This window comes from Aspergillus sydowii (assembly GCF_001890705.1).
Source record: "Aspergillus sydowii CBS 593.65 unplaced genomic scaffold ASPSYscaffold_5, whole genome shotgun sequence".
Lineage (NCBI taxonomy): Eukaryota > Fungi > Ascomycota > Eurotiomycetes > Eurotiales > Aspergillaceae > Aspergillus > Aspergillus sydowii.
In genome coordinates this window covers 2,132,721-2,154,910 of record NW_024467863.1, presented here as the reverse complement: position 1 = coordinate 2,154,910, position 22,190 = coordinate 2,132,721, and the positions used below count along the sequence as shown (strand labels likewise).

The window sequence follows — 22,190 nt, the reverse complement described above, 5'->3', positions numbered from 1 at the left end:
TACTATATACACCACACTACACAGAAGATGTCCATGGCCTGGAAATCTCTTTCTCGAGGCTCTCGCCAAGATAAGATCGTGACAAGGCTGTACTCCGTAGAACCACTTGACATGGCCCAGCTGTCGTCAGCCAATACCGGCTGGCACCAGACGAAGATCACGATGCACAGCCACGCCCCGTCCTCGTCAGCCAAGAAGGCGATGAAATAAATAGTAGGAAACAAATATATCATTCTCCTCCCCAGACAGCCGCGCACAATCTTATCTTCTAGATAAACCGAAAGCGGCATCCAAAAAAATACAGAACCATGGACCTCCCCCCTCCGTCGTACGAAGAGGCAGTTCGCCAAGGGCCTGGAAATGACCACAGCTACAGCCACAGCCAGAGCCATGGTCAAGGACGACTTTCTCTAGAACTCCAAGGCGAATCTATACGCGATCTATCCACCGGGCGCGTCTTATACAAACTAAGCCGGCCGGTGACAACTCTCCCGAAACCGGGGCCAAGCAGTTCATCTTCATCGGTGATCTTTGAGCGAGTCGAGCACGGCAATGGCAATACCACGCCGGGAGCTGAAAGCGTTGATAATCCGAAAAAAGAGAAAAAAGAGAAAAAAGAGGCACATGCACATGCACATGCACGATCGGAGAAAGAGCTAGAGCTAGAGTCACAGAAAGAGGATCAGAGTCAGAATCAGAATAAACACCTCTTCTACCTCGTCCACCCAGCCGGCGCCCAATACCGCACCGACATCCCAGCATACTACATAACATGCCTGAACGCCGACCCTACCAAGATGCAAGGAAACATGCAGTTCGAGACCCGCGGGACGACCATGCACGGGACGGAATTCAGCGCCATGCTCAGTCGTGGTCGGACGTGGGAGCATAAACCGCTGTTCGCTGTTCGAGGGAACGCCTTGCTGTTCACTGCGCGACGGGAGGGGCTGATGGGTGGTCGGTATACTTGGAGAGAGCATTTTGGGAGGGAGGCGGGCCGCGAGGGTGCTGAGATTGGGGAGAGACGTAGACTTGTGATCACGAGTCCGATGGCGCAGGAGAAGATGGATGCGTTGGTGGCGTTGTGGGCGTTGAGGGTTTGGTATGAGGTTGCTGAGAGTCCAAAGGCGAAGCGAGAGGGTGAGTCTCTACCTTGACTCTTAATTATATGATAAACTGCTGACTTCATTTAGCTTTGCAGCGAATGACGCCCCCGGAGGCTGTTTTAACCCGAGCTGTATATCCAAGGAAGGTTGGGGCTCTTGGTGCTTATGGGATTCTTGGAGCTGGTGGAGCTGGTGGTGGTGGTGGTTGTTGAATAGTCAACCTTTTAACATTTGTTATTGTTGGACTGTTTTGTGCATTATAAAGCGAATCATCTATTATACAGTCTATGAACATAGGATATGCTTTAATAACCGAGTCTCGCTGTTGGAACGTATGCGGATTCATTCAAGCTGGCGTAACGTCGTTCGGACATGGATGGCTTTTTCTGGAGGCCAGTTGAATAACCTTTGACAAGAGGCCTTGTCCAGTGTCTAACTGCAGGTGGGCAAGCAGCCAGGGCATGGTGTCGAGTGGGTAATCGATCACCATAGCTAAATCCTGATGTCGCCGTGCCAGAGCTCATCATGGCGGGGTGTAGGAGACCGGAGTCAGGAGATGAGTCCAGTGAAGAGAGTATCTTCTGATCTCAGCCCACTGATTCAACCCTCTGTATCGGCTCACCTTCAACCACAGCCGGTCCAGCCTTCCCCTGCATAGCCAACACAGACCTCTTCTCCGGCTCAATCCCCAACCGTGCCTGCGCCGTATCACACAACTCCACATTCCCACACTCACAATCACCCTCCCTCGCCCATCGATACGTAATACTCCATCTCTCTCCTCGGACCCTCACCGTCCCATCCGCCAACGTATCCGTCTTCCTCTTCGCAATCCCATGCGTCCAATGCAGTCTCGAATCCCTCGTAAAGCGCATCATACTCCTCGGCCCCAAGTCCACATCGACCTTCTCGTCGCCGTACTTCCCATGTCTCATGCGCATGAACACCGGCGCGCCCAGCGAAAGCGCATACAGCTGGTCCCAGCCGCGATGCGAGTCGACGTGCGGCGGGATCCCCGAGCCGGGCGGGTAATACTGGAGACAGACCTGGTCGGGCGGTCGGGACTCCGTCGGTGGGATGAGGGGTTCCAGCCAGGCTGGGAACGGTTTGTATGGGATTAACGGATCGATGCCGAAGGTCTTGTAGTCGAAGGTGTAGCCATAGTGCAGGGAGATGCGGCCGGGGCGGTCGGGCCAGGTGAGTTCGTTGTGGAAGAGGGTGAGGAGGGATTCTTCGTGGCTGGCGGAGATGAAGTCGGCTTGGTAGTCGAGGCCGGGGACGGTAGGATGTTCGGAGAAGGAGGATTGGGGGTGGGATTGGATGCCCATCGTGCGATCGCACTTGCGACAAAAGTTGAGTCGGACGTAATTCCAGTGGTGGGGATTACGTGCATAAGGATGTACAAGGTTATGCATGGCCTTACTCAGCATGCCTAAGTTATGCGACCGTTAACTTATTTGTTGACTGTTGACATTGTTGACATGTCTGCTATGTGGCTGTCCCAGAAAGAATCTGGACAATGCTATTATTGACTATGGAATTCCTCCACACAATTAAACACAATTTGTACATTCCTGCGCGGCATTCCGAGATGTTGTTTACTCGCGTGGCCTTAGCGCAGAGCATTATTTAGAATAGTATTGATCAGCACATTCCCATGTCCGATCTATTTATGCGGTGTTTGATACTGCCTATGAGCAGCCAATTGGTTTCTTTTTCGATTTTCACAACCTCTCACAATGTCGAGGTATCTGCTTGCACTGCCGTGGTTAGCCCTACTCGCCTGGGCTGAAGATGTCTATCTCGAGTGGGATATCACCTGGGTCTGGGCTGCCCCCGACGGGTTTGCCAGGCCTATGATAGGCATCAATGGCGAATGGCCCTGTCCGCAGGTAGACGTGAATTTAGGGGATCGGGTGATTGTGGATGTATACAATGACCTTGGGAATCAGACCACTGGCATCCACTGGCACGGCTTCCACCAGTACATGACAGGCATGATGGACGGCAGCAGTGAGGTGACGCAGTGTCCGATACCACCTGGTGAGGCGATGCGATATGAATTCATGGTAAGCAGACTGACAGACGTATTGAGGACGCCACTGACGCTGGCAGGCAAATCAATCCGGGACATACTGGTACCACTCGCACAACATGGGCCAATATCCAGATGGCCTGCGAGGAGCGTTTATCGTGCACGACCCATCCCCACCATTCGAATACGACGAGGAGATCACCATCACCTTGTCCGACCTTTACCACGAACAGATGCCCATCTTACTCAACCAGTACGAGTCTCTGGAAAACCAGGCCAATGGCGGGCATGAGCCTCTGCCGGACAGTGCCCTGATCAACGATTCGACAAACAGCACCATCCAAGTCGAGCCCAACAAGACGTACCTAGTCCACATAATCTGCGTCGGTAACTGGCCCGGGCACACCTGGCTCTTCGATGAGCACGAGATGACTGTCGTCGAGGTTGATGGCATCTTCACAGACCCATACCCTGCGGAAGACAAGAAACTCCGAATCGCAACCGGTCAGCGCATGAGCGTCCTGATGAAGACAAAGAACGACACCAGCCACAACTATGCCATGTGGAACACGATGGACATCAACATGATGTTCATCTACGAGGATAGACCAATCCCCGAGGGCTTCAACCCAAACGTCACCGCCTGGCTCGTGTACAATGAAAGCGCCCCTCTACCTCCTCCTCCGGACGTGCACTCATTGGATGCGAATAAAGATTTCGTGGATGATGTTCTCTTTGTGCCTGCGGACCACGAGCAGATCCTTGAACCGGTGGATCGCCAAATCATTATAAACACCACTTCGGCGGCTATCAATGGCGTTGCGCGGTGGACTGTGAATGACGAGACATACATCCCACCGACTGTCCCCTCGCTATATACGGCATTATCCATCGACGAAGAATACATATCCGATCCCACGGTATACGGACAGGTCAACCCATTCATTATCGAGTACGGCGAGGTCGTTGAAATTGTGATAAACAACGACCACAACAACCTGCATCCATGGCATCTCCACGGCCACCAGTTCCAAGTCATCCAGCGCTCAGCAGTAGATGGAGGTCTATTCGCCGGCTATTTCCAGAACGTCTCGTCGACCCCCGTTAAGCGGGACACGATCATGGTGCAGAACAATGGACATGCCGTGATACGCTTCCGAGCAGACAATCCAGATAAGTTCCCAAAGTCCTTATAAGTTACGTGGAATCTGACTGACGGATCATACGCGTCTGGCTCCTCCATTGCCATGTAGAATGGCACGTTGAAGCCGGTCTCACAGCGACCATTATTGAAGCGCCGAAAGAGCTGCGCGAGATGTCGTTGCCTGTGGATCATCTTAAGATCTGCGGTAGCTACGGTAGCCCAGAGTGTGGGAATGCTGCTGGGAACGAGGGACTGGATATGACGGGTCTCGATACGGAGGTAACCCCAGGCAGTTCAGGGTAAGTCATGGCCTACTCAATATGCCGGCAAGACTCTAACATAATAGTGCCATGTACGATGAGGACGACAACGAAGAAGAGAGTGGTGGATACTGGGCTGCTACTCTATACCAAGAATAGGTTTGGTGTACACCGATATACTGGTATAAAGCCAAGGGATTGACCAAGGATGGACTGTTACTCTACCTCGGATACAAGGTTGTTCCTCACTATAAAGCAGTATAATAAACCATAACACCAAAAAGTACATACTAGTTGCGGGTCTCTTTCATCTGTGCAGAGCTGCCATTGTACCCAGTAGCACTCTTTCCCAGAAGGTCGTCCAGCCAGTTGTAAGCCACCATCAAGCTGTCGGGATATCCCATATGCGGCAGGCCGGGGAAGAACCTGCATACCAAGAGTAAGTCCACAGCCATTTAAATACCAACGGAAACCAAGGTTGAAAACATACCTTCCCTCCTTTGGACTTCCGTAGTTGAACAGTTCCAAACAGTCCTCAATCGGAGTGACACCGTCCGCGACGCCCTAGACAAAGGTCAGTTCCAGCCACCCGTTTCCAGCACTGGCCCAGACATACATTCAGGAGCAACAGTCTACAGCTAGGCTTGTGCACAATCCCGGTCTCCACAAGGGAGAACTTCTTCTGTGCGTGTTCCTTGAATTCCTCCACGTCTTTGTACCCGTGCTTCGTCGCCCATGCGGTGGTCAACCTTATTCCTCATTAGCACCGACCGTACTCGTAGTCTCGCACTCGAAAAGATAAAACGAACGTAAAAGGGTACTCATGATCATCCACACGGCTCAACCACTCCTTATCCAAGAAGAAGTGACTCCCAGGCCCATGCGCAACAGCACCAAGCAGACGATCTGCATGCGTATGCGCCGCCCGGATAGCATAGAACCCCCCTGCGCTCAGCCCCCATACCACAACCCTATTAGCGTCCAGTCTGGAATGCGCCGCGATATACTGCAGAATGCTGTCACACAGCCGATCCGGCGATGCAGGGTCCCCAGGATCCGCCGGGCAATCCGCCGTACCTGGGATCTCGGCGATTACAGTCGCCCAGCCGCGACCGGTGATTTCGTGGCTGCGCTGGCTGTTGTCCGGGCGATAGCCGTCGAGACCCGTCAGGATTAGTATCACGGGGACGGGGCCTGCATTTTCTGCGGACGAAGCCTCAGGCAGGCGGACGTAGATGGGCAGGTCTCGCCCGTCGTTCCCGGAGCGGTGGGTGTGGGTGAGTACTGTCTCCTGCATGGGTACGTTCCAGAGGGAGATTGCCTTCCCGTAGACGGCCTTCTGCAGCTCGAAGGCTTTGCGTTTTAGGGAGTTTGGCTGAGTGACATCTACGTATGGGAAACGTGAGATACGGTAGACAGTGCCTGCGCGGCAGAGGAGCTCAGAGGCTTTGTCTCGCTCTCCGGCATCGAGGGCTTGGGTTGCTTGCTGTTCAAGTGAGGAGGCAGTTGGTAAAAAGGAGGTAGTATATTCCTCTGACTCTGCGTCGTTGATATTTTCCTGTTCCAGATGAACGTAAAACGGTTAGACAAAGAAAAGAAAGAGAGGGACTGGTGGAGGCTGGGCTCCTACCGAGATAAGTTTCTGGAAGATGGGCTCAAAGTCCTCGTAGCGCCCGTCATGGAAGGGATATACGGATTTCTGGCACTGTACGAGTTTGATATTAATTCAATGTCAATACTCAATGTAGTCAGAGGTATGTACAGCAAACTTCCAGCGCGACTCCCACAGGGTCTTGATAGACCCTTTGTGGGGGTAGACAGTGTCGAATTTCGGTCCGAGGATCCAGTTTGGCATGGTGAATATGGTAGAGTATCAGATATGTCGATCTGGGAAAATAGGTGGCTCAGGAATGAACAGAAACTTTCGTGCCTGTTATAAGAATACGATCCAGGGGGGCCATGGCAGCCCAACCATGTGCTATCAAGGCTCTATATTTCGTAATGAACGAGTCGTGTCATCAGCGGCGGAGTGACCCTAGGTCTGGAGAAGTCACCATGCGAGGTGGTGATTGCGACCTCAGCTCGCGGTGGAACTGCCTGGAGCATTACATCGATGGACGCAAACAGGAAGGATAGTCAGGTTACAGAGAAAACTACGGCCTAGAACGGAGGCATAAGTCAATCAATTATTGTAGAAGATTATCATATTACACTGTTATACTGAGGGGACTGCTGCCTAGGATAGAGGTATAAGTCAATCATTTATTAAAGAAGATTATTATATTATACTATTATACGAGATGACTACGGCCTAGAACGGAGGTAAAGTCAATCAACCAATAAAGAAGAATATCATATTACACTATTATACTCTCATGGAGACCTGCGGAATATTATGGTGCTATATAAGATGTAATAAATGACCCGGCTATATATTTGCACCCCCATTCACGGCGATGATTTGACCTATGGCCCATTAGCGACCGCTTCGTAGAGTAGTACAGTAGACTCACCATTGACCCATTCGCTATCCGGTCCAGCAAGGAAAGCGACTATTCGTCCAATATCCGCTGGCACTCCGCATCTCTTCAACGGACTCCCCGCCGCCAGGGCTGCTTCAATATCCTCCAGAGAGGAGTTCTTGTCACACCCCGGCGCATATCGCCAGGAGTTCGCTAGCCACATATCGCTCTTGACTCCAGCCGGGGCAATTGCATTGACAGTGCATTTCACCTTTCCAAAATCCGCGGCAAGACAGCGCGTAAATCCCTCCACGGCGGACTTGCTGCCCGCGTACAGCGCATGGCCGGGGACACCTACACCCGCAGCGATCGAGGACATGAGGACGACACGACCGCCCGGCTGGATATGGTCCAAGGCATAGCGAGCAACAAAAAACTGCGCGCGGGTGTTCAGGCCGAAAACCTGCTCGAAGTCGTCGACGGTGGTTTCGTCCAGAGCGCGGAATTTCTCAACGCCGGAGTTGGATACCACGATGTCCACCTGGCCGAAGTGCTTGACGACCTGGTGAAAGAGACCCTCTATTTTAGACACGTCGGTTAAGTCTGCTTGGAATGCGGCTGCTTCGATGTCGAGGTCCTGGATGGCTTTGACTAGGTCCTCTGCGGGCTGGCGGCTCCCGCAGTAGTTGATGGCGATGGAGGCGCCTCGTTTGGCCAGTTCGAGCGCGATTCCGGCTCCGATACCTCGTGCTCCACCGGTAATCAGGGCAACCTTGCCATTCAGGGTCTGGGGTACTGAGTTTGTGAGAACCATAGCTGCGTCCGGTGTGAAAGATCCTTCTGTAGTGCTGGTAGCTGTTAGATTACTCAGTAACGATTTATATAGTTCCGCGTAGTATTGGCAATATTGCCCCCGTGACAAATACTAGAAAGAGGCGTATATGCTAAGAAGTCTTAATGTAACATATGCCTTCTCGTTCTGCAGAGACTTTGTGGAACTCGCAAACGATGGGGTGTTGGGAGTGGTGCCCCATCAGGAGGCTGTCCCTTGGAAGCTACCCTGGGAGACCATTTCTTCGATGCCCATGAAAAGATGGCACCGCATCGGGAAATCACATCGGGATTGCCCTAGTTATTGTCTTATCCCACGTCATGAACACTCTCTCTGATCATACTGCGGACGCCTGTAGGAGGCCTTAGCGCACAGTACAACGCTGAGGTGCTGTAGCTTGAGACACCAAGGAACATCGCAGAGTTGAGACGTTGGGAAGCGAAGATCCGATGGGAATGTTACATCTAGTTGAGTGGCATACTTCGTCATGGATCGTTGGATCGTAGTCTTTCTTATAGTAATCCTTGCTAGAATGTTATATATTCTCCTTCCCCACTATGCAGCCAAGTCGCCAGCCCCCATCCAAGTATACGCCCTACCTCGATTCCCGTTTGCATCATGCTTTTGAAAAATCCAAAGTTGGAGCTTAGCTTCCTAGGTTAGTTTCTGCGATCATTGCTACAGCGCTGGCTAATATGCTACAGATTTCCTAGCCCTCCAAAAGGTCGTATTCGACTGGGCTGACAGCTATGATGCAAAGGTATGGCCCACCGGATGATACACGACCGCGCTATTAATGATGAACCTTTGTTATAGGACTGGGACCGCCTGAGGAGCATCGTGGCGCCTACTCTGACGGTTCGCTAACCCTATCCCTGTACTTTGCCTGCATAGGCCTCTGACCACTGGAACAGGTCGATTACACCCAGATCGGCCTACGCAGATGGGACCCCATGCCCGCCGAAGACTACATGCAAATGGTAACTGACGATGGGTTCCTGGGAGATCCGACCATCAAAACCCAGCACCTCATCGGGGCAACATGGTGGGAGGTCGTCTCGGAGACAGAGGTCATTGGGCACCACCAACTGCGTGCTGCCCACCAAGTCTATACCACCCCGGACTTGATCGATGTCAAGCTCAAGGGCCACTCTCATGCGACTAATGAGCATTACTATCGCAAGATCGATGGGGAGTGGAAGTTCGCTGGTCTCAAGCCAACAGTGCGTTGGAATGAGGAGCGATTCGAGGAGGTATTCGCGGCTACCCAGTAGGGGATAAATTAAATCCATATTGGTCTATCTTAATTTTTGCAGTCTCATGGGCTCACACGTACCTGATGAAGATAGAAATGTGGGAATTCCTTGGTACATTCATTTCTCAAGGACGGTTCTCACCTCGCCAACGCTGCTATGTAAGAAAGTATAATCTGCCGTTTTCGGACATTCCAAGCTTAATCCCCATGCTACGACCAGCTACACATTCTTGGCCAATCGACCACACCTGCTCCATTCTGAACTGAATTTCTTCACATACCGATCTCGCCTGTCAATTGTTGTGGAATGCGAAGACATTCCACTCCTCTCCAGAAGGATGAGCAGGCAAAGAAACGTGAGCCTCTGTCCCGTTATATCTAACATGTAACCCCCCATCCGGTTCTACTACTCTGAATCTTGGTTGGCTAATTAACCTCCCAATCTGAAGTCCATAATTTTCTGTCATTCCCCACTTATCCACGATGAAAGTTCCCACACTACTCAGTGCGGTCTCCGCTCTATCGGCCCTGATTGCAGCGCCGGTTGCAGCAATACCATCCCCAGATCCACCGAGCCTCAAGTTCCTCTACGCCATGAATGCTACCGTTGGAGAGCCCATCGAGGTCGGCAACGGGCCCTGGGGAGAACGCGTAGCCATCCCCCTCACTGGTGGGACCTTCAAAGGGCCCAGACTGTCAGGTAGACAGACACCCAACCCTTTTCCTATGATTCAACGATCCCAGTTAACTAACACCGTCCTAGGAGAGGTTCTCGACGTAGGTGCCGAATGGGGCGTGACTGATTCCCACGGAACATTCAGAGCCGATGCACGGTATCAGCTCAGGACCGACGACGGGGCGAACATCTACGTCCAGGTTAATGGGCCTAGCCAGGGCGAGGGCCATGCGCAGTCCAGAATCATATTGGAAACTGGCAATGAGGACTACTACTGGCTCAACGATATTGTTGTCGTTGGCGTCACCACTCTGGGACATGGATGGGTGGCGGTTGATGCGTGGGAGTTGGTTAGTCCGGAATAGGTGTGATGCGTGAGGGACTGTGTTGAATAGTAATCATTCATGGAATATAAAGAATGAGAAGGTCTCCTAAAGCCGGATTATAATTTGTCACGGTCGAACAGTAGTTTCGATAATTATAATGTCGCCTTCTGACTGGGACGTGGAAGTGTACTCGATACACGGCAAATACAATCGATCTATAGATACTAGGTCCTAGGCTCCCAGCACAGGAGGGAATGATTGCCTCCAGCTAGTGGAATTAGTGCCAGACCTTTTTGTAAGAGCAACTTATTGGTCTGGCGCCGACCTGCCATTCTCATTACTACAAATCTGGAGGAGGGAGGTTGGTAGAGGCACGGTAAGTCTGCCATACCCGTATGCTCAAAACAACATCTCAACAGCGTCTGTCTCCCCGGCAATAGTAAGGGCGATGGGATTTCTATCTATAGAAGTTGGGATGACGCCTCCGCGGACTGTGTGTTTTTGAATATTGCAATGACCCCCTTCCCAGCATACCTGTTATCTTGATTCTTAATTATAAGTGCCTGGGATGGAATGTGAACGGTCATTGAGCCCGGTTGACATATGGATACCCGCATTCTAGGCACCAGGTGGCGTCGGGTCCCCTGTCCAACCCAAAATATAGACTTTGTGGAATTTGTACTCGGAATGTTTACATCTGTTCGCATTACGGTCTTTTTTTCGCGTGCAGTAAATATGTCCAAAGCCGATGACCACAAATGCCCGATGGCAGGCGCCGATTGTACGGATTGCAAAACCTCAATCCATGCCATTTTCACTCCGACTGCAGTTTTCTGTTTCAGTTTGAACCGTTGTAACCATGGCCTTTGTTGGCCGTCTGTTGTGCATGGCAGCGCTTGCACGCGCTGCCGATGTCTACTTTAAGCTTGATCTGACGTGGGGACCTGGATCACCAAACGGCCTTGGGCGAGACATGATATTCGTCAATGGCCAATTTCCCGGGCCACCAATGATCCTGGATGAGGGCGACGATGTGACTGTATGGCCCTGACCCTGATCAGTTCGAGATGATGATATTCTGACTGGAGCAGGTCCATGTGCGCAACCACATGCCGTTCAACACATCAGTTCATTTCCACGGAATTGAGTATGCACGCAAGGTTTCTCCATGAAAGCTATATCTGACGGAAATAGGCAGCTTCATACTCCATGGGCCGATGGTGTGCCTGGTCTGACCCAGTGGGCCATCCAGCCAGGCGAGTCGTATACCTACAGGTGGCACGCGAATGATTATGGGACATATTGGTACGAATACAAGCTGTACTGGCCGAGAAATACGAACTGATTCCAAACTAAAACAGGTATCACGCCCATGACCGAGCAACACTGCAGGATGGCTTGTATGGCGCTATACAGATCAGGTACGTGCGATTGATTTCCACGAGTATTCATCTGAACTGACGGATTATAGGCCCTCGGCAGACCGCGAGAATCCATTTTCCTTGATCTCGGACGATACGGAAGATATCGAGGCGATGCAACACGCGGAAAGACACACTATCCCAGTTGTCATGTCAGATTGGGATCATTTGACATCGGTGGAGTACATGGAAGCTATGGAAGCGACAGGATATGATATCTTGTAGGTGCCACCCTATCCACTGCAGCTCAACTGTTATACCAACCAAAGTAGCTGCACCGATAGTATCCTCGTCGGCGGTATGGGGTCTATCTACTGCAAAGATCCAGAGGAATTGACCGCGCTCCAGCCAGCGGGAGTTCAGCAAGTCGTTAATGCCACCTTAACAGATAGGGGGTGAGTACAATATATCTCAACCCAGGTTCCGCCACGTCATGTTTTTCTAACATCACCAGATGCGTCCCGTTTGTGACGAAATTGCAAGGAGATTGGGAGCACCACCCGGAGAATCTACCACCTGGATTGAACGACGGTTGCGTCCCGAGCGAAGGCTATGAGGCCGAATACCCTGTCGACGCATCCCAGAAATGGGCTAGTTTCAGCTTCATCAGCGCAGCCAGCCTCAAAGCCCTTGTAGCTTCCATTGACGAGCACCCCATGTACGTTTACGAAGTTGACGGCCGGTACATCGAGCCCCGGTTGGCTGAGAGCATCGAAATATACAACGGCGAGCGGTACTCCGCAATGGTGAAGCTGGATAAGGAGCCTGCTCGGTACACAATGCGTATTGCCAACACTGGCGCCAACCAGGTTATTTCGGGGTACGCCACGGTGAGCTATTTGGGGGGCGAAGATAATGAACGGCAGTCGACACCGTACATCGACTATGGCGGACAGAACGTAACAGAGTCCGTGGTGAAACTGAACACGAGCGATCTTCCTCCATTCCCGGCTGTATACCCAGCAGACACAGCAGATGACTTCCACCTGCTCACCCTAGGCCGCATTAATTCATCCTGGGAGTGGACGCTGGACGGGACGAAGTTCTTCCCAAGCGACATGGACACTATGCAGCCTGCCCTATGTAACCCGGACAGTCCAGACCTTGAATCCGCGCTGAAAATCACCACCCGCAACGGGACGTGGATTGATCTGGTGTACCAGCTGCGCATTGATCCCCCGACGGTCGTGCAGCCCCCTCATCCAATGCACAAACACTCGAACAAAGCATTCCTGATTGGCCGGGGCAAAGGGCAGTTCCAGTGGCGGAGTGTTGATGAGGCCCGGAAGCAGGCTCCTGGCAATTTCTTCGTGGATAAACCGTTGTACAGAGATACGTTTGTCACTGCGCCGTCTGGTGAAGCGTGGATGGCAGTGCGATACGAGGTCGTTAATCCCGGTCCGTTCTTTCTGCACTGTCATATGGAGACGCATTTGCATGGGGGCATGGGGATGTTATTGTTGGATGGGATTGATGCGTGGCCGGAGGTGCCAGAGGGATATTGTTAAGCTACTGCGTTCGAATACAGGCCGGTGTCGGTTGATATGTCAATGTGAAGTCGTCTTAATTATCATCTATAAAATGGTCCCAATATTTACATAACAGGCGCCATAAAAGGGGCCAAGTAGTCCATCTTCCCCAAAGGCACGCCCTTGGCCCGCAGGATATCGTACGCAGTCACCAGGTGGAAATAGAAGTTGGGAGCTGCAAACGCCACCGCGTACGACTCGCTGGTAAACTCAAACTCCTGGGGTCCCAGGGGCGCCTTGAACTTCTTGCCCTCGTTCGCGGCAATCGCAGCGACGTCGGCCTTCTCGAGCGCGGCCAGGGCCTCGTCAATGCGCTTGTAGAGGTCGGCAAATGTCTTGTCGGTCTGCTCCATGGCTGGGGGCTCGACAAGAGTTGCGCGGCAGAGGGTCTTGACCGCTGCGCTGGTGCAGATGAAGACCTGGAAGGGGAGCCCCTTCATGTCGTGGCCGAGCGAGGCGTTGAAGAGGTCATCGATGGGGATGTTGTTGGCCTTGGCGTGCTCTTCGGTTTTCTGGAGGATGGCTTTAAGAGCCTGGAGACCCTTGATGAAGGGGTCGATGGTGTAGGTGTACACTGCGGAGGACATTGTGGACTGAATTAGGGTTGGATGAAGCTTGTGTGATTGCGCAATTGTATACAGAAATGGCCCAACCAGGAACAGGCCAGCTATTTGAATACAACCAACCCCACTGGCCATTATTAATCGCCTTCCACGGGCTTCGATTCTGCAGTTCGTGTCGCACAGTGTTGATTTGTCAGAAGCTTCATCGTGGTGGGCCAATATAGCGGTGAGTCCCACTCGCTACTGACAGGGAATCGCTGAACCAATACGAGGCACGGATCATCTGGATGGTGCAGACTTCAAGGGTCCTTATGCTGTTTGGGAGCAATGTCTAAGAATAACTTACAAATGGGATGGCTAAGCCCCTCCCATAAACCAGAAATACGAGGCACGGGGCGGGGTTGATGGTATACCATGCACGGTGGGTGGGTCAAAGCCAAATGAATCTTGTTCCTTGGGTTCAACAACATTTGCCCATCGACCATGGAATACTAGCGGTTCGTACCGACAAGGTGGCCGCCTAGATTATGGGGTTTCTATGGCCGGAGCCAGGGAAAGAGCCGGGAAAAGTACCCGACGAGTGAAACACTATGCCCATATGAATTGAATGAGTGCCGTATTCAGACTCACGGCTTGTGAGTTTCAGCTTACAGGCATAGAATCTGGGGGATCGTATGGAAAGCGGACATCGAGGGTTAGGGCAAGGTAGGTAGATGAAGGAGTCTCAAACATCGACAATCACCTCTGTAATCCCTGCTGCTGGTCAACAACACCCTTGACCTGCTCCTCCATGGCCCGGAACGTAATGCCCAACTTGCGTTCGGCTCTTGTAGTGCCAACACCATAGTTCGTGCTGTCAACAGGGCCAACGCCCATGACCGTCTTTTCGCAGCGAGTAAATACGATGGCACTCCTTTGGTGTCCCCTTCGTCACCATCTTCTAGGCTAACGGCCAATGCCCTAACATGTGCCTCTGCTGCATCATCAACATGCACTCCCAGGACCTGTCCCACAGCAGGTTTTTCTAAGGTGAGCGATTGCCACAGCATACATGGTGTTCTGGAGAGATCCTCGGCCGTTGTTTGTACAAGGTTGCGCCTGAATATAAATACTGGTTGTAGACAGATTGTAACGCGGATGTTTCTCCTGAATGAAGTCGAGGGTGGCTTTGTGAGCCGCCAACTTGCCCTGCTGGCCTTGTGTTGGCTCATCGACGGAAGAGTAGCAATGATAACGGGGTCAATTGTTCGGTCGAATAGGTCGGTCTCTGAATATCAAACATGTCAGTGTGTGAGAGGTAGCGGACCGGGTGGAATGGTACTTACCCTTGACAACCATACCATCTCGCTGCCCACCCAGGGCAGTCATCGCTGCAACCGACGAGCTAATGACCATTCTCCTGATAGAATAGGACGATAAGGCCACTTCCAATATTGCCTTAGTGCCCGGGGCCGGTAATGGCGAAGCCAAATGGAGGACATATTACACGCCATCCATGGCACGATTGTAACATCCCCTGACAGTGATGCCTGGCTCGATGGCGAATTCGATATCATGAGGGTATAGGGTCATATATATGCTGCAGTTTTGAGGCTTGGTCTGCGCGTCGGAATACCAAGCGGACTCTATATCCTGCTTCGAGGACATGCTGAGGGACAGCCGAGCCGATGAAGCCTGTTGATCCGGTTATCAGCACGAGTGGTGCCATTTGGCGCTCGCTGATAGTCGGTCTGTTCTGAAAAATTCACGGTTTATATCGGTCGTCGATTACTTTGAAGATGTGCGATACAGGGCTGTCGCAGCGAGCTGGCCTTCTGTCTCCGCCCCCTTATAGTCAAGCGAACCCCATTTGGCGTCTATTATATTAGAAATTCAAATTAAACTTCTATGTGCGATGTATGAACTCATTGGTGGCCGTGGTTAATAGTTCAGTTGTTTTTAACCGAGGCGTCGGAACGATCACTCATCTTTCCTTGCACAGCCCCTAACCCAAGAGCTCGCCACGATCAGTAATCTCTACGTTTGACAGGTGAGAACATGTTTCTCGAGCCTAGGTGATACCATCACCGTATCCGAGGTGTGATATCGGTTACTATGTCGGTTGTCAAATCACATTACACGTTATATATCAATGGCATCTCCATGGTAACTTATCCCAATACTTTCAAAATAGTTGAAGTAATCACAACGACACACCCCGACCATGCCTACTGAGCCTAAGACTATTCCTATACCCAAGACTTATGTCAACCCCCCAGATAGCCATGTCCAAATCTCCAACCATCCCGACTCTGCACCGGGCGTCACGCCAATTCAAATCGTCAGGCTCAACCGTCCCGAGAAGCTCAACGCCATCACGGGAGTTATGATAGCCTCGCTCATCGAATTCTTCGTAACCGTGTCTGTAGATGACCGCGTCAAAGTCGTCGTGTTCACCGGAACAGGAAAGGCATTCAGCGCCGGCATCGACCTCAACGGCGACGTGAGCCAGGAGAAGAACAGAATCCCACCGACCGAGATGCGCGATCCCGGTGGCACACTGGCACTGGCTATGTTTAATTGCACCAAACCGATTATCGTGGCTTACAACGGCCTTGCTGTTGGGATTGGAATGACCTCGACTCTAGCGGCTGCTATTCGGTGCCTTCCCATTCATTGTCTTAGCTTTGCGATGTTTATTAGAATATAAGAATGTCTAACGGTCGGACAGGATTGCTCCACGAAACTCCGAATTCGGCTTCCCCTTCTCCAGAATCGGCCTAACGATGGAATCAGCCAGTTCATTCTTCCTCCCTCGGATGGTCGGGTACAGCAACGCAACGTATCTGCTGGCCACGGGGAAGCGATACACAGCACACTCCTCCGTACTGCACGGAGTGTTCGCAGAGCTCCTACCCGAACCGAAAGACGTTTTCCCTCGGGCGCTCGAGCTCGCACAGGATATCCTGTCGAACGTGAGCACGATGGCCGTGCATTTGAACAGGCAGCTTATCTGGCGGAATGCGGGCTCTGCGGAGGGTGCGCATTTGGTGGACAGTCCGTTGTTGTATGATATGTTTGGGAGCAAGTAGGTGTCACACCAAGAGCTTGATGCGAGGGTGGCATACTGATTGCGAATAAATAGTGACCACCTTGAATTCAAGAAGTCGTTCTTCGAGAAGCGGCAGGTGCGCTTTACGGATGTCCTGTCGAAGGATGCGCCACGGACATACCCCTGGTGGAGTGAGCTGTCGGTGGAACCGAAGCCGAAGCCGCAGAGAGCTGGAGGGAAACTGTGATCAGGCCTCATCGGAGGATCATGCCCAATATACCGACATGTTCCAAATTGGGTGTATCGCGACTTATTTCCAATCACCCCAATGGGTATGTTCCTGAGACCGCTTGACCATTGTGGATGACCGTGCCGGCTAGGTAAGATAGTATGCAGTGTCGAGACTTATTCAATATATTATGCACCCAGTCTGGTTGAAGCTTCTTTATTCCTCTGAGATCTGATGTATCTGGATATTGCACTAAAACCTCTATTCCCCATCCAGCCTGTACACTAGAGGTTTACAGCTAGGGAGATAGGTCAGACGACATCAATTATACTTTCCTTCCGTCACTGTCTCCTCGACCAAGTTCTCTTTCAAAGAGAGGCCCCCGGCGATTTACTGTAACATATGACCTGGGATCCGCAGTCACCGATCCAGTTTGAGGGAGTCGGTGCCATCTTGCCCCGTCTATTGGTATATGGTCTGAGTCTTCAGCAATATGGGGTCTCATTTGCTCTGTCGAGCTGAACAATATAGATGGCAGCCATATACTACTGAAGACCACAATTCCAAAGCCTTAACGATAGAATACTTCAAACCCAGCAGCCCTATTCCTCCAACACCCGTTCAATGCTCTTCTCCGTGGACATCCTCGATTCGAGCCGCTCTTGCGTAATTAGATATGCCTCAGGTAGAGCATCCTGCGGTGGGTATCCCATGATCATCTGAGCAAGACTCTCCCCAGCCAGCCACGCACTGGGCATACCGTACCCACAGTATGCAGCACAAATCCACTCACCCTGTCCTTCCCTGTGCGTGATTGACGATGGCAACCGGCCAACCACGGGCATCCCATCTGAGGAAAAGCACATTATCCCCGACCATGTACTGACGACAGACGAGTCTGCTTTATTTCTCTCAGTGCTATGGCCGAATAGTGACCGTACTGACTCTTGCAGGTACGCGACGGACGAAGAAGATACCGCGGTATCATCCGCAGTCAACATGTCCACCATAGAAGACTTTTCTCCACCGAAGAACAGGGTCCCGGTCTTCACATTCTGCATGCCGTAGATTAGGCCATCTGCGAACGTGCCATCTTTTTCGTCGTTGTACGGTTCGTAGTGAATCGCCCATGACGTTGAGTCGCCTTTGTTCTTATATCCGGGCACCATGTCCTGGACTGTCATTGTGCCCTTCAGTGGATATAACGCGCCCAACATGGATGGGAGAAGATGTCCAGTATATCCGTTCGTGCAGTACGCGACTTGAGCGGCGCGGACTTCTCCTCTCGGCGTACGTAGGGAATAAGGGTACCTTTCGTCTGTGGCAGGATCGAAGCTCACCGCAGCAACAGGAGTTCCCGTTTCAATGACCAGACGGGAGGGAAACCTGTTTGCCAATACCTCGAACAGTCTGGTAACCAGCCTGTATGGCCATATGGTACCTGCTGGGTGTAAGACGCCGCCGACGACGCCGAACACACCATGTTCCTACGACAGACGCATTAGAGCTTGATATCCCATACAGGGGCCGCGGCTGAACTTACTCTTTCGCATGTCTCTGGGGTAAGTATCTCATATATACCCTTGAGATCTGGATGGTCTGCCTCCAACTCCGCAATACCCCGTTTAACATGGTCAAACGAGTGCTCATCCGCATAGCAGCGCAGCTTCACCACATCCGTCAACTCCACGTACTCCACCGCATCAAGTTCAGCTGCGACCTCACGCAGTCGACAAAGTGTCTCGATATTAAACCGCACAATCTTCCCCGCCATCTCAGCACCAACGGTCTCCTTCAGCTTCACGTATATCTGTGCGGCGTTGATCGCTAGTTGTCCACCATTACGCCCTGTCGCGCCCGAGCAGAGTGTGCGGGCTTCGAGGACGGTCACTTTGCAGGACCCATGCTGCTCGAGGAGCGTCTTGGTGACGCTGGCTCCGGTTATCCCTGAGCCGACTACGGCGATATCGGTGGTTTCTGGGAGAGGGGCGCTCTGCACATTTGCTAGTGGGTGGGGGTCCTTTTGCCAGTAGGATGCAGTGGGATTTTCCCTGGGAAGTCCGGGGTCTGATGAGATGATTTCTGGTGGTGTTAATGTGGGCTTTCAGGTGGTACGTCGATTGGGTGGACTTACTTGCTATATCTGTTCGTTGCATGTTTATTGTACCATTGCGGTCTGTCAGTTACCAGTGTTGGAGGTGATGAATACACATTTTAATAGCAGCTACCCCGCTTTCTGGTCGGGATGATAAGCCGATTGAATTGATTACTCACATTCAAATACCGACAGGAAGCTGAAAGCATACTACTAAACAGTCAACATGCCACGCATGATGTCATTCCCCAAACCAAGTCAGCAAACCCAATATCTATGAGCACCAGCTACAGCTCTAGAGTGACTTCAGAGGCGGAAGGTGATGGGGCACCTCAAATTTGGAGAATCAGAGCAACTTGTAATTCAAGGATAGGCTTAACAGTCGTTACCAGCCAATCAAGCTTCTAAAGAGACAAATCGAACTACTGCGCTGTAAAGAAACTCGGCCAGGCCTCTGCAACTGCCTGGGCCACGGCATCCTGGATCTCCAACCCGGGATGATAATCATTAAACCAAAGGCAAGTCACGCCATCCTCATTATAGCAGTTCGCAGCGTCACCACCCGCATCAAGCAGGTCATTAAACGCCGGCTGTGTGTCGACGACCTTGACAACCGCATCGGAGTGCTTGGTAGCAAATGCGTCCGCCTTTTGGGTAAGCTTCGTATTCCAGCTTGCAATGGCTGCTTTCAGGTGCGTGACGGTGTAGTTTGCGTTCTCGCCCTGCGTGATATATGGTGATCGGTCGGTTGCTGCTGGTATTAGCCAAACTAAATCCTTTGATAGAGGTTGTGGGGCGGACATACGCGGAACGGTTAGGATGGCGAAGTTGCGAGCTCCACCGGTATAGACCAGCTCGATTTGCTGGAACAGCTGGTTGAGGATTTCGGTTGCGAGGGCGTCTGGGTTTTCCTGATACCATGCGCCACCGACGTCGTTGACGCCCCTAATATCATTAGCTATAGGACCGGGATGAGATAATGAGTAATGAGTCTTAGGACGTGGACGTACTCCCACACCGCGACGAGCGTGTTATTGGCAGTCCACGGCGCAGATGGCGGCGCTGGAGAAAGATACTGCTTGAACTCGGCCACCTGGTCGATGAGCGAGAGTACCTCGGGCGAGTACGGCGGCACCAGGGAAGCGTTGACGGTAGCGCCGCCGTATGCGAGGTTATAGTTCAGAAGGACAGAATTGTTATAGGTGCCAACAAGATTTCCGATCCAGTTCGCCCCGCCTGCCGACGTCCATCCTGGGAATGGCGGATTGCCGATAGGGTTGGATGATGAGGGCTGTTGTCCGGTGATGTTGAATTCGGTGGCTGTGTAGGAGTCGCCGAAGCTGATGAGGTACTTTGCTCCTGGGGCTCGGGCATGGGGTACTGCAAGGGCCGTCGAGGCCAGCAGGGCAAGAGAGATGGCCTTCATTGTGTTGTTGATGGGGAGCGTTCTGAGCGGCGTCGCAGTTGGCGGCAGGAGGGCAATATATTTGTACGAAGAGAATGGTTGACGCCTTATTATAAGCTATGTGTTGAGTTAATTGACCATGGTGTCACAGAAAGAACACTCCGTGTCTAGTCAGGGATCACACTTTCTCCTCAATCAAGCAATTGTCCGCAGATAGATAGAGGTGGGTAGTCATTGCTGGAAATAATCCGCTGTGAGGACGAGTCATGCAAGAGACATTGTTTATCTGAGACAGCCCCTGTTTGATAGCCAGGGACTAGCAACCAAAACAGGACGGCGGAGATTTGGCCGAGAACTGGTAACACCGGAAACAGGCCTGCAGAACGCACAGACTAGCCTTAATTTGTTACGGAATCGGGCCTTTCTAGGATGCTCGTAATGCTGGTCGCTCTGGATGTCTTCAGGTGCCTTGATACCTCTCATATAGGGCTACTCGCTGCCAACCGTAATATGAACCCGCAAGTAATTGAGCAATAAACAGCGATTAGTACATATTTTTAGCTCGTAACCAGATCACTACGAACTCTAGCCATCAACCCGATCTTAATCATATTTGCTCAACGGGTTCCCCAGAATCTTCTCCTGGAACCCATCAATGACAGTCGTATGCGCCCAGGGCTTCAAAGTTGTCTCGTCTTTGACAACAGACGCAAAGCACGAGCTCCAGCCCGTGCGCGGATAATGCTTGATCGAATCCTGCACAGTATCATCATGGACCAAATGCGAGTGCGCCCCAGTATTATCTACACCCGTTAGTTTTCGAACACGGAAGCAAAGCAAGAGAGGAATTACACACCAAATATTGTTGCAAGCTGTAATATCTGACCCATGGCCGTAAGACTCCCTGTCTGACACAAATCCTGGTGTCGAATAATCGCCTCTGCTACGCTCTCCGCTTGGGGCTTTGATGCCACCGCATTCCCGCCCGCAGAGTCGTTTTGCAAGAGATCGAGAGTGAGATATCCGGCAAAGAACTCGTGGCTTAAGAATGTTGCGCGTAGATTCTCGGGTGTACCGCCGACATCATGCAGTAGACATGCCAGGAAATATGTCTCGTCGCTGAACTCCCAGTCTGGCGCGACGTAGCGTTTCATGGCGAGACCGAGGTGGTATACCCGCAGGCTATGCAGGTATACGTGTTTCGGTAGACTCTTGCGACAGTACTCGTCCACTCTACGGGCCAAAGGAGTGGCAGGCGTTGGGGTTTCAGACACTGCGATTGCGACTGGGCTGCCTTTGGCTTTGAGGTCTGCGTCCTGGAAGACGGTCTCTGGGTTTGCCGGGACGGCGCTGAAGCCGTGTTGTTTGACGGGATCCGACATGGTAGTTTTCGATGCGTACGGGATGAAGTGGCAAATATGAGAGGCATTTGCTGTCTGCTTCATCGCGGAGATGACGCTTTTATACGCAAAGTTCGGATGGCCGGAGTCTGATGTCATTGGGTTATGCAGTGGCTGTCAGCTTTCCACATTCTTATAAATTCTTACCAGTGGCTAATAACAGACCGCTCTAGACTTTGCGGGGGGGTCTTTCTTGGTAATATATTTTGATATGGGGAATAATGTCTAACTATACCGTAAGCAAACTCCGGGCCACGAATAAGTATACACTTAATCACCATGATTACAATTAATACTACACGGTGGGCCATATCACCTTCGTATTTCTCGAGCTCGTATTTGTTATGGTATTTCTATAATCATCGTTATATCGTGGGAACGTGGGAATAGACATCTCGATGGACATTGTAACCCGAATGTT

The 22,190-nt window shown here is 51.7% G+C and overlaps 14 protein-coding genes across 14 annotated transcripts; 6 read left to right on the top strand and 8 right to left on the bottom strand.

Moving 5' to 3' along the window:
* Positions 1-308: 308 nt before the first annotated feature.
* Positions 309-1,318, top strand: ASPSYDRAFT_89948 (uncharacterized protein; the record flags this gene model as incomplete). Its single annotated transcript, XM_040852251.1, has 2 exons — positions 309-1,140; positions 1,194-1,318. The coding sequence occupies 2 exons, from the start codon at positions 309-311 to the stop codon at positions 1,316-1,318; spliced, it is 957 nt and encodes a 318-aa protein (XP_040703041.1).
* A 375-nt stretch (positions 1,319-1,693) lies between these two features.
* On the bottom strand, positions 1,694-2,434 carry ASPSYDRAFT_151831 (uncharacterized protein; the record flags this gene model as incomplete). The annotated part of the gene is made up of 1 exon (XM_040842133.1): positions 1,694-2,434. The coding sequence occupies one exon, from the start codon at positions 2,432-2,434 to the stop codon at positions 1,694-1,696; it is 741 nt and encodes a 246-aa protein (XP_040703040.1).
* Positions 2,435-2,611: 177 nt separating this feature from the next.
* Positions 2,612-4,846, top strand: ASPSYDRAFT_45662 (uncharacterized protein). Its single transcript, XM_040847088.1, has 4 exons — positions 2,612-3,175; positions 3,222-4,314; positions 4,368-4,584; positions 4,632-4,846. Exons 1-4 carry the CDS (start codon positions 2,846-2,848, stop codon positions 4,702-4,704), a joined length of 1,713 nt encoding a protein of 570 aa, XP_040703039.1. The 5' UTR covers positions 2,612-2,845; the 3' UTR covers positions 4,705-4,846.
* On the bottom strand, positions 4,836-6,400 carry ayg1 (heptaketide hydrolyase ayg1; the record flags this gene model as incomplete). Its single annotated transcript, XM_040849522.1, has 6 exons — positions 4,836-4,971; positions 5,036-5,109; positions 5,162-5,294; positions 5,355-6,103; positions 6,176-6,250; positions 6,308-6,400. The coding sequence occupies 6 exons, from the start codon at positions 6,398-6,400 to the stop codon at positions 4,836-4,838; spliced, it is 1,260 nt and encodes a 419-aa protein (XP_040703038.1).
* A 573-nt stretch (positions 6,401-6,973) lies between these two features.
* Positions 6,974-7,821, bottom strand: arp2 (hydroxynaphthalene reductase arp2; the record flags this gene model as incomplete). Its single annotated transcript, XM_040852250.1, has 2 exons — positions 6,974-7,011; positions 7,059-7,821. 2 exons carry the CDS (start codon positions 7,819-7,821, stop codon positions 6,974-6,976), a joined length of 801 nt encoding a protein of 266 aa, XP_040703037.1.
* A 594-nt stretch (positions 7,822-8,415) lies between these two features.
* arp1 (scytalone dehydratase arp1) lies at positions 8,416-9,193 on the top strand. The gene is made up of 4 exons (XM_040847087.1): positions 8,416-8,497; positions 8,544-8,599; positions 8,656-8,697; positions 8,754-9,193. Exons 1-4 carry the CDS (start codon positions 8,458-8,460, stop codon positions 9,111-9,113), a joined length of 498 nt encoding a protein of 165 aa, XP_040703036.1. The 5' UTR covers positions 8,416-8,457; the 3' UTR covers positions 9,114-9,193.
* A 325-nt stretch (positions 9,194-9,518) lies between these two features.
* On the top strand, positions 9,519-10,272 carry ASPSYDRAFT_45658 (DUF3237 domain-containing protein). Its single transcript, XM_040847086.1, has 2 exons — positions 9,519-9,794; positions 9,858-10,272. The coding sequence occupies exons 1-2, from the start codon at positions 9,578-9,580 to the stop codon at positions 10,133-10,135; spliced, it is 495 nt and encodes a 164-aa protein (XP_040703035.1). The 5' UTR covers positions 9,519-9,577; the 3' UTR covers positions 10,136-10,272.
* A 710-nt stretch (positions 10,273-10,982) lies between these two features.
* abr2 (laccase abr2) lies at positions 10,983-13,025 on the top strand (the record flags this gene model as incomplete). The annotated part of the gene is made up of 7 exons (XM_040842170.1): positions 10,983-11,135; positions 11,188-11,243; positions 11,291-11,401; positions 11,458-11,517; positions 11,568-11,738; positions 11,790-11,912; positions 11,972-13,025. The coding sequence occupies 7 exons, from the start codon at positions 10,983-10,985 to the stop codon at positions 13,023-13,025; spliced, it is 1,728 nt and encodes a 575-aa protein (XP_040703034.1).
* An 86-nt stretch (positions 13,026-13,111) lies between these two features.
* Positions 13,112-13,633, bottom strand: ASPSYDRAFT_89939 (DUF1993 domain-containing protein; the record flags this gene model as incomplete). The annotated part of the gene is made up of 1 exon (XM_040852249.1): positions 13,112-13,633. One exon carries the CDS (start codon positions 13,631-13,633, stop codon positions 13,112-13,114), a length of 522 nt encoding a protein of 173 aa, XP_040703033.1.
* A 714-nt stretch (positions 13,634-14,347) lies between these two features.
* Positions 14,348-14,977, bottom strand: ASPSYDRAFT_89938 (uncharacterized protein; the record flags this gene model as incomplete). Its single annotated transcript, XM_040852248.1, has 3 exons — positions 14,348-14,435; positions 14,513-14,876; positions 14,935-14,977. The coding sequence occupies 3 exons, from the start codon at positions 14,975-14,977 to the stop codon at positions 14,348-14,350; spliced, it is 495 nt and encodes a 164-aa protein (XP_040703032.1).
* A 735-nt stretch (positions 14,978-15,712) lies between these two features.
* ASPSYDRAFT_132763 (uncharacterized protein) lies at positions 15,713-16,887 on the top strand (the record flags this gene model as incomplete). The annotated part of the gene is made up of 3 exons (XM_040840616.1): positions 15,713-16,249; positions 16,320-16,676; positions 16,734-16,887. Exons 1-3 carry the CDS (start codon positions 15,813-15,815, stop codon positions 16,885-16,887), a joined length of 948 nt encoding a protein of 315 aa, XP_040703031.1. The 5' UTR covers positions 15,713-15,812.
* Positions 16,888-17,471: 584 nt separating this feature from the next.
* Positions 17,472-19,025, bottom strand: ASPSYDRAFT_31836 (NAD(P)/FAD-dependent oxidoreductase; the record flags this gene model as incomplete). Its single annotated transcript, XM_040844916.1, has 3 exons — positions 17,472-18,356; positions 18,413-18,951; positions 19,004-19,025. The coding sequence occupies 3 exons, from the start codon at positions 19,023-19,025 to the stop codon at positions 17,472-17,474; spliced, it is 1,446 nt and encodes a 481-aa protein (XP_040703030.1).
* A 108-nt stretch (positions 19,026-19,133) lies between these two features.
* ASPSYDRAFT_203292 (SGNH/GDSL hydrolase family protein) lies at positions 19,134-20,661 on the bottom strand. Its single transcript, XM_040843831.1, has 3 exons — positions 19,975-20,661; positions 19,770-19,909; positions 19,134-19,715 (listed from the first exon to the last, which is right to left on the bottom strand). Exons 1-3 carry the CDS (start codon positions 20,388-20,390, stop codon positions 19,387-19,389), a joined length of 885 nt encoding a protein of 294 aa, XP_040703029.1. The 5' UTR covers positions 20,391-20,661; the 3' UTR covers positions 19,134-19,386.
* Positions 20,662-20,972: 311 nt separating this feature from the next.
* ASPSYDRAFT_31834 (putative urea hydro-lyase/cyanamide hydratase) lies at positions 20,973-21,751 on the bottom strand (the record flags this gene model as incomplete). Its single annotated transcript, XM_040844915.1, has 2 exons — positions 20,973-21,172; positions 21,226-21,751. The coding sequence occupies 2 exons, from the start codon at positions 21,749-21,751 to the stop codon at positions 20,973-20,975; spliced, it is 726 nt and encodes a 241-aa protein (XP_040703028.1).
* Between the last annotated feature and the right edge of the window lie 439 nt (positions 21,752-22,190).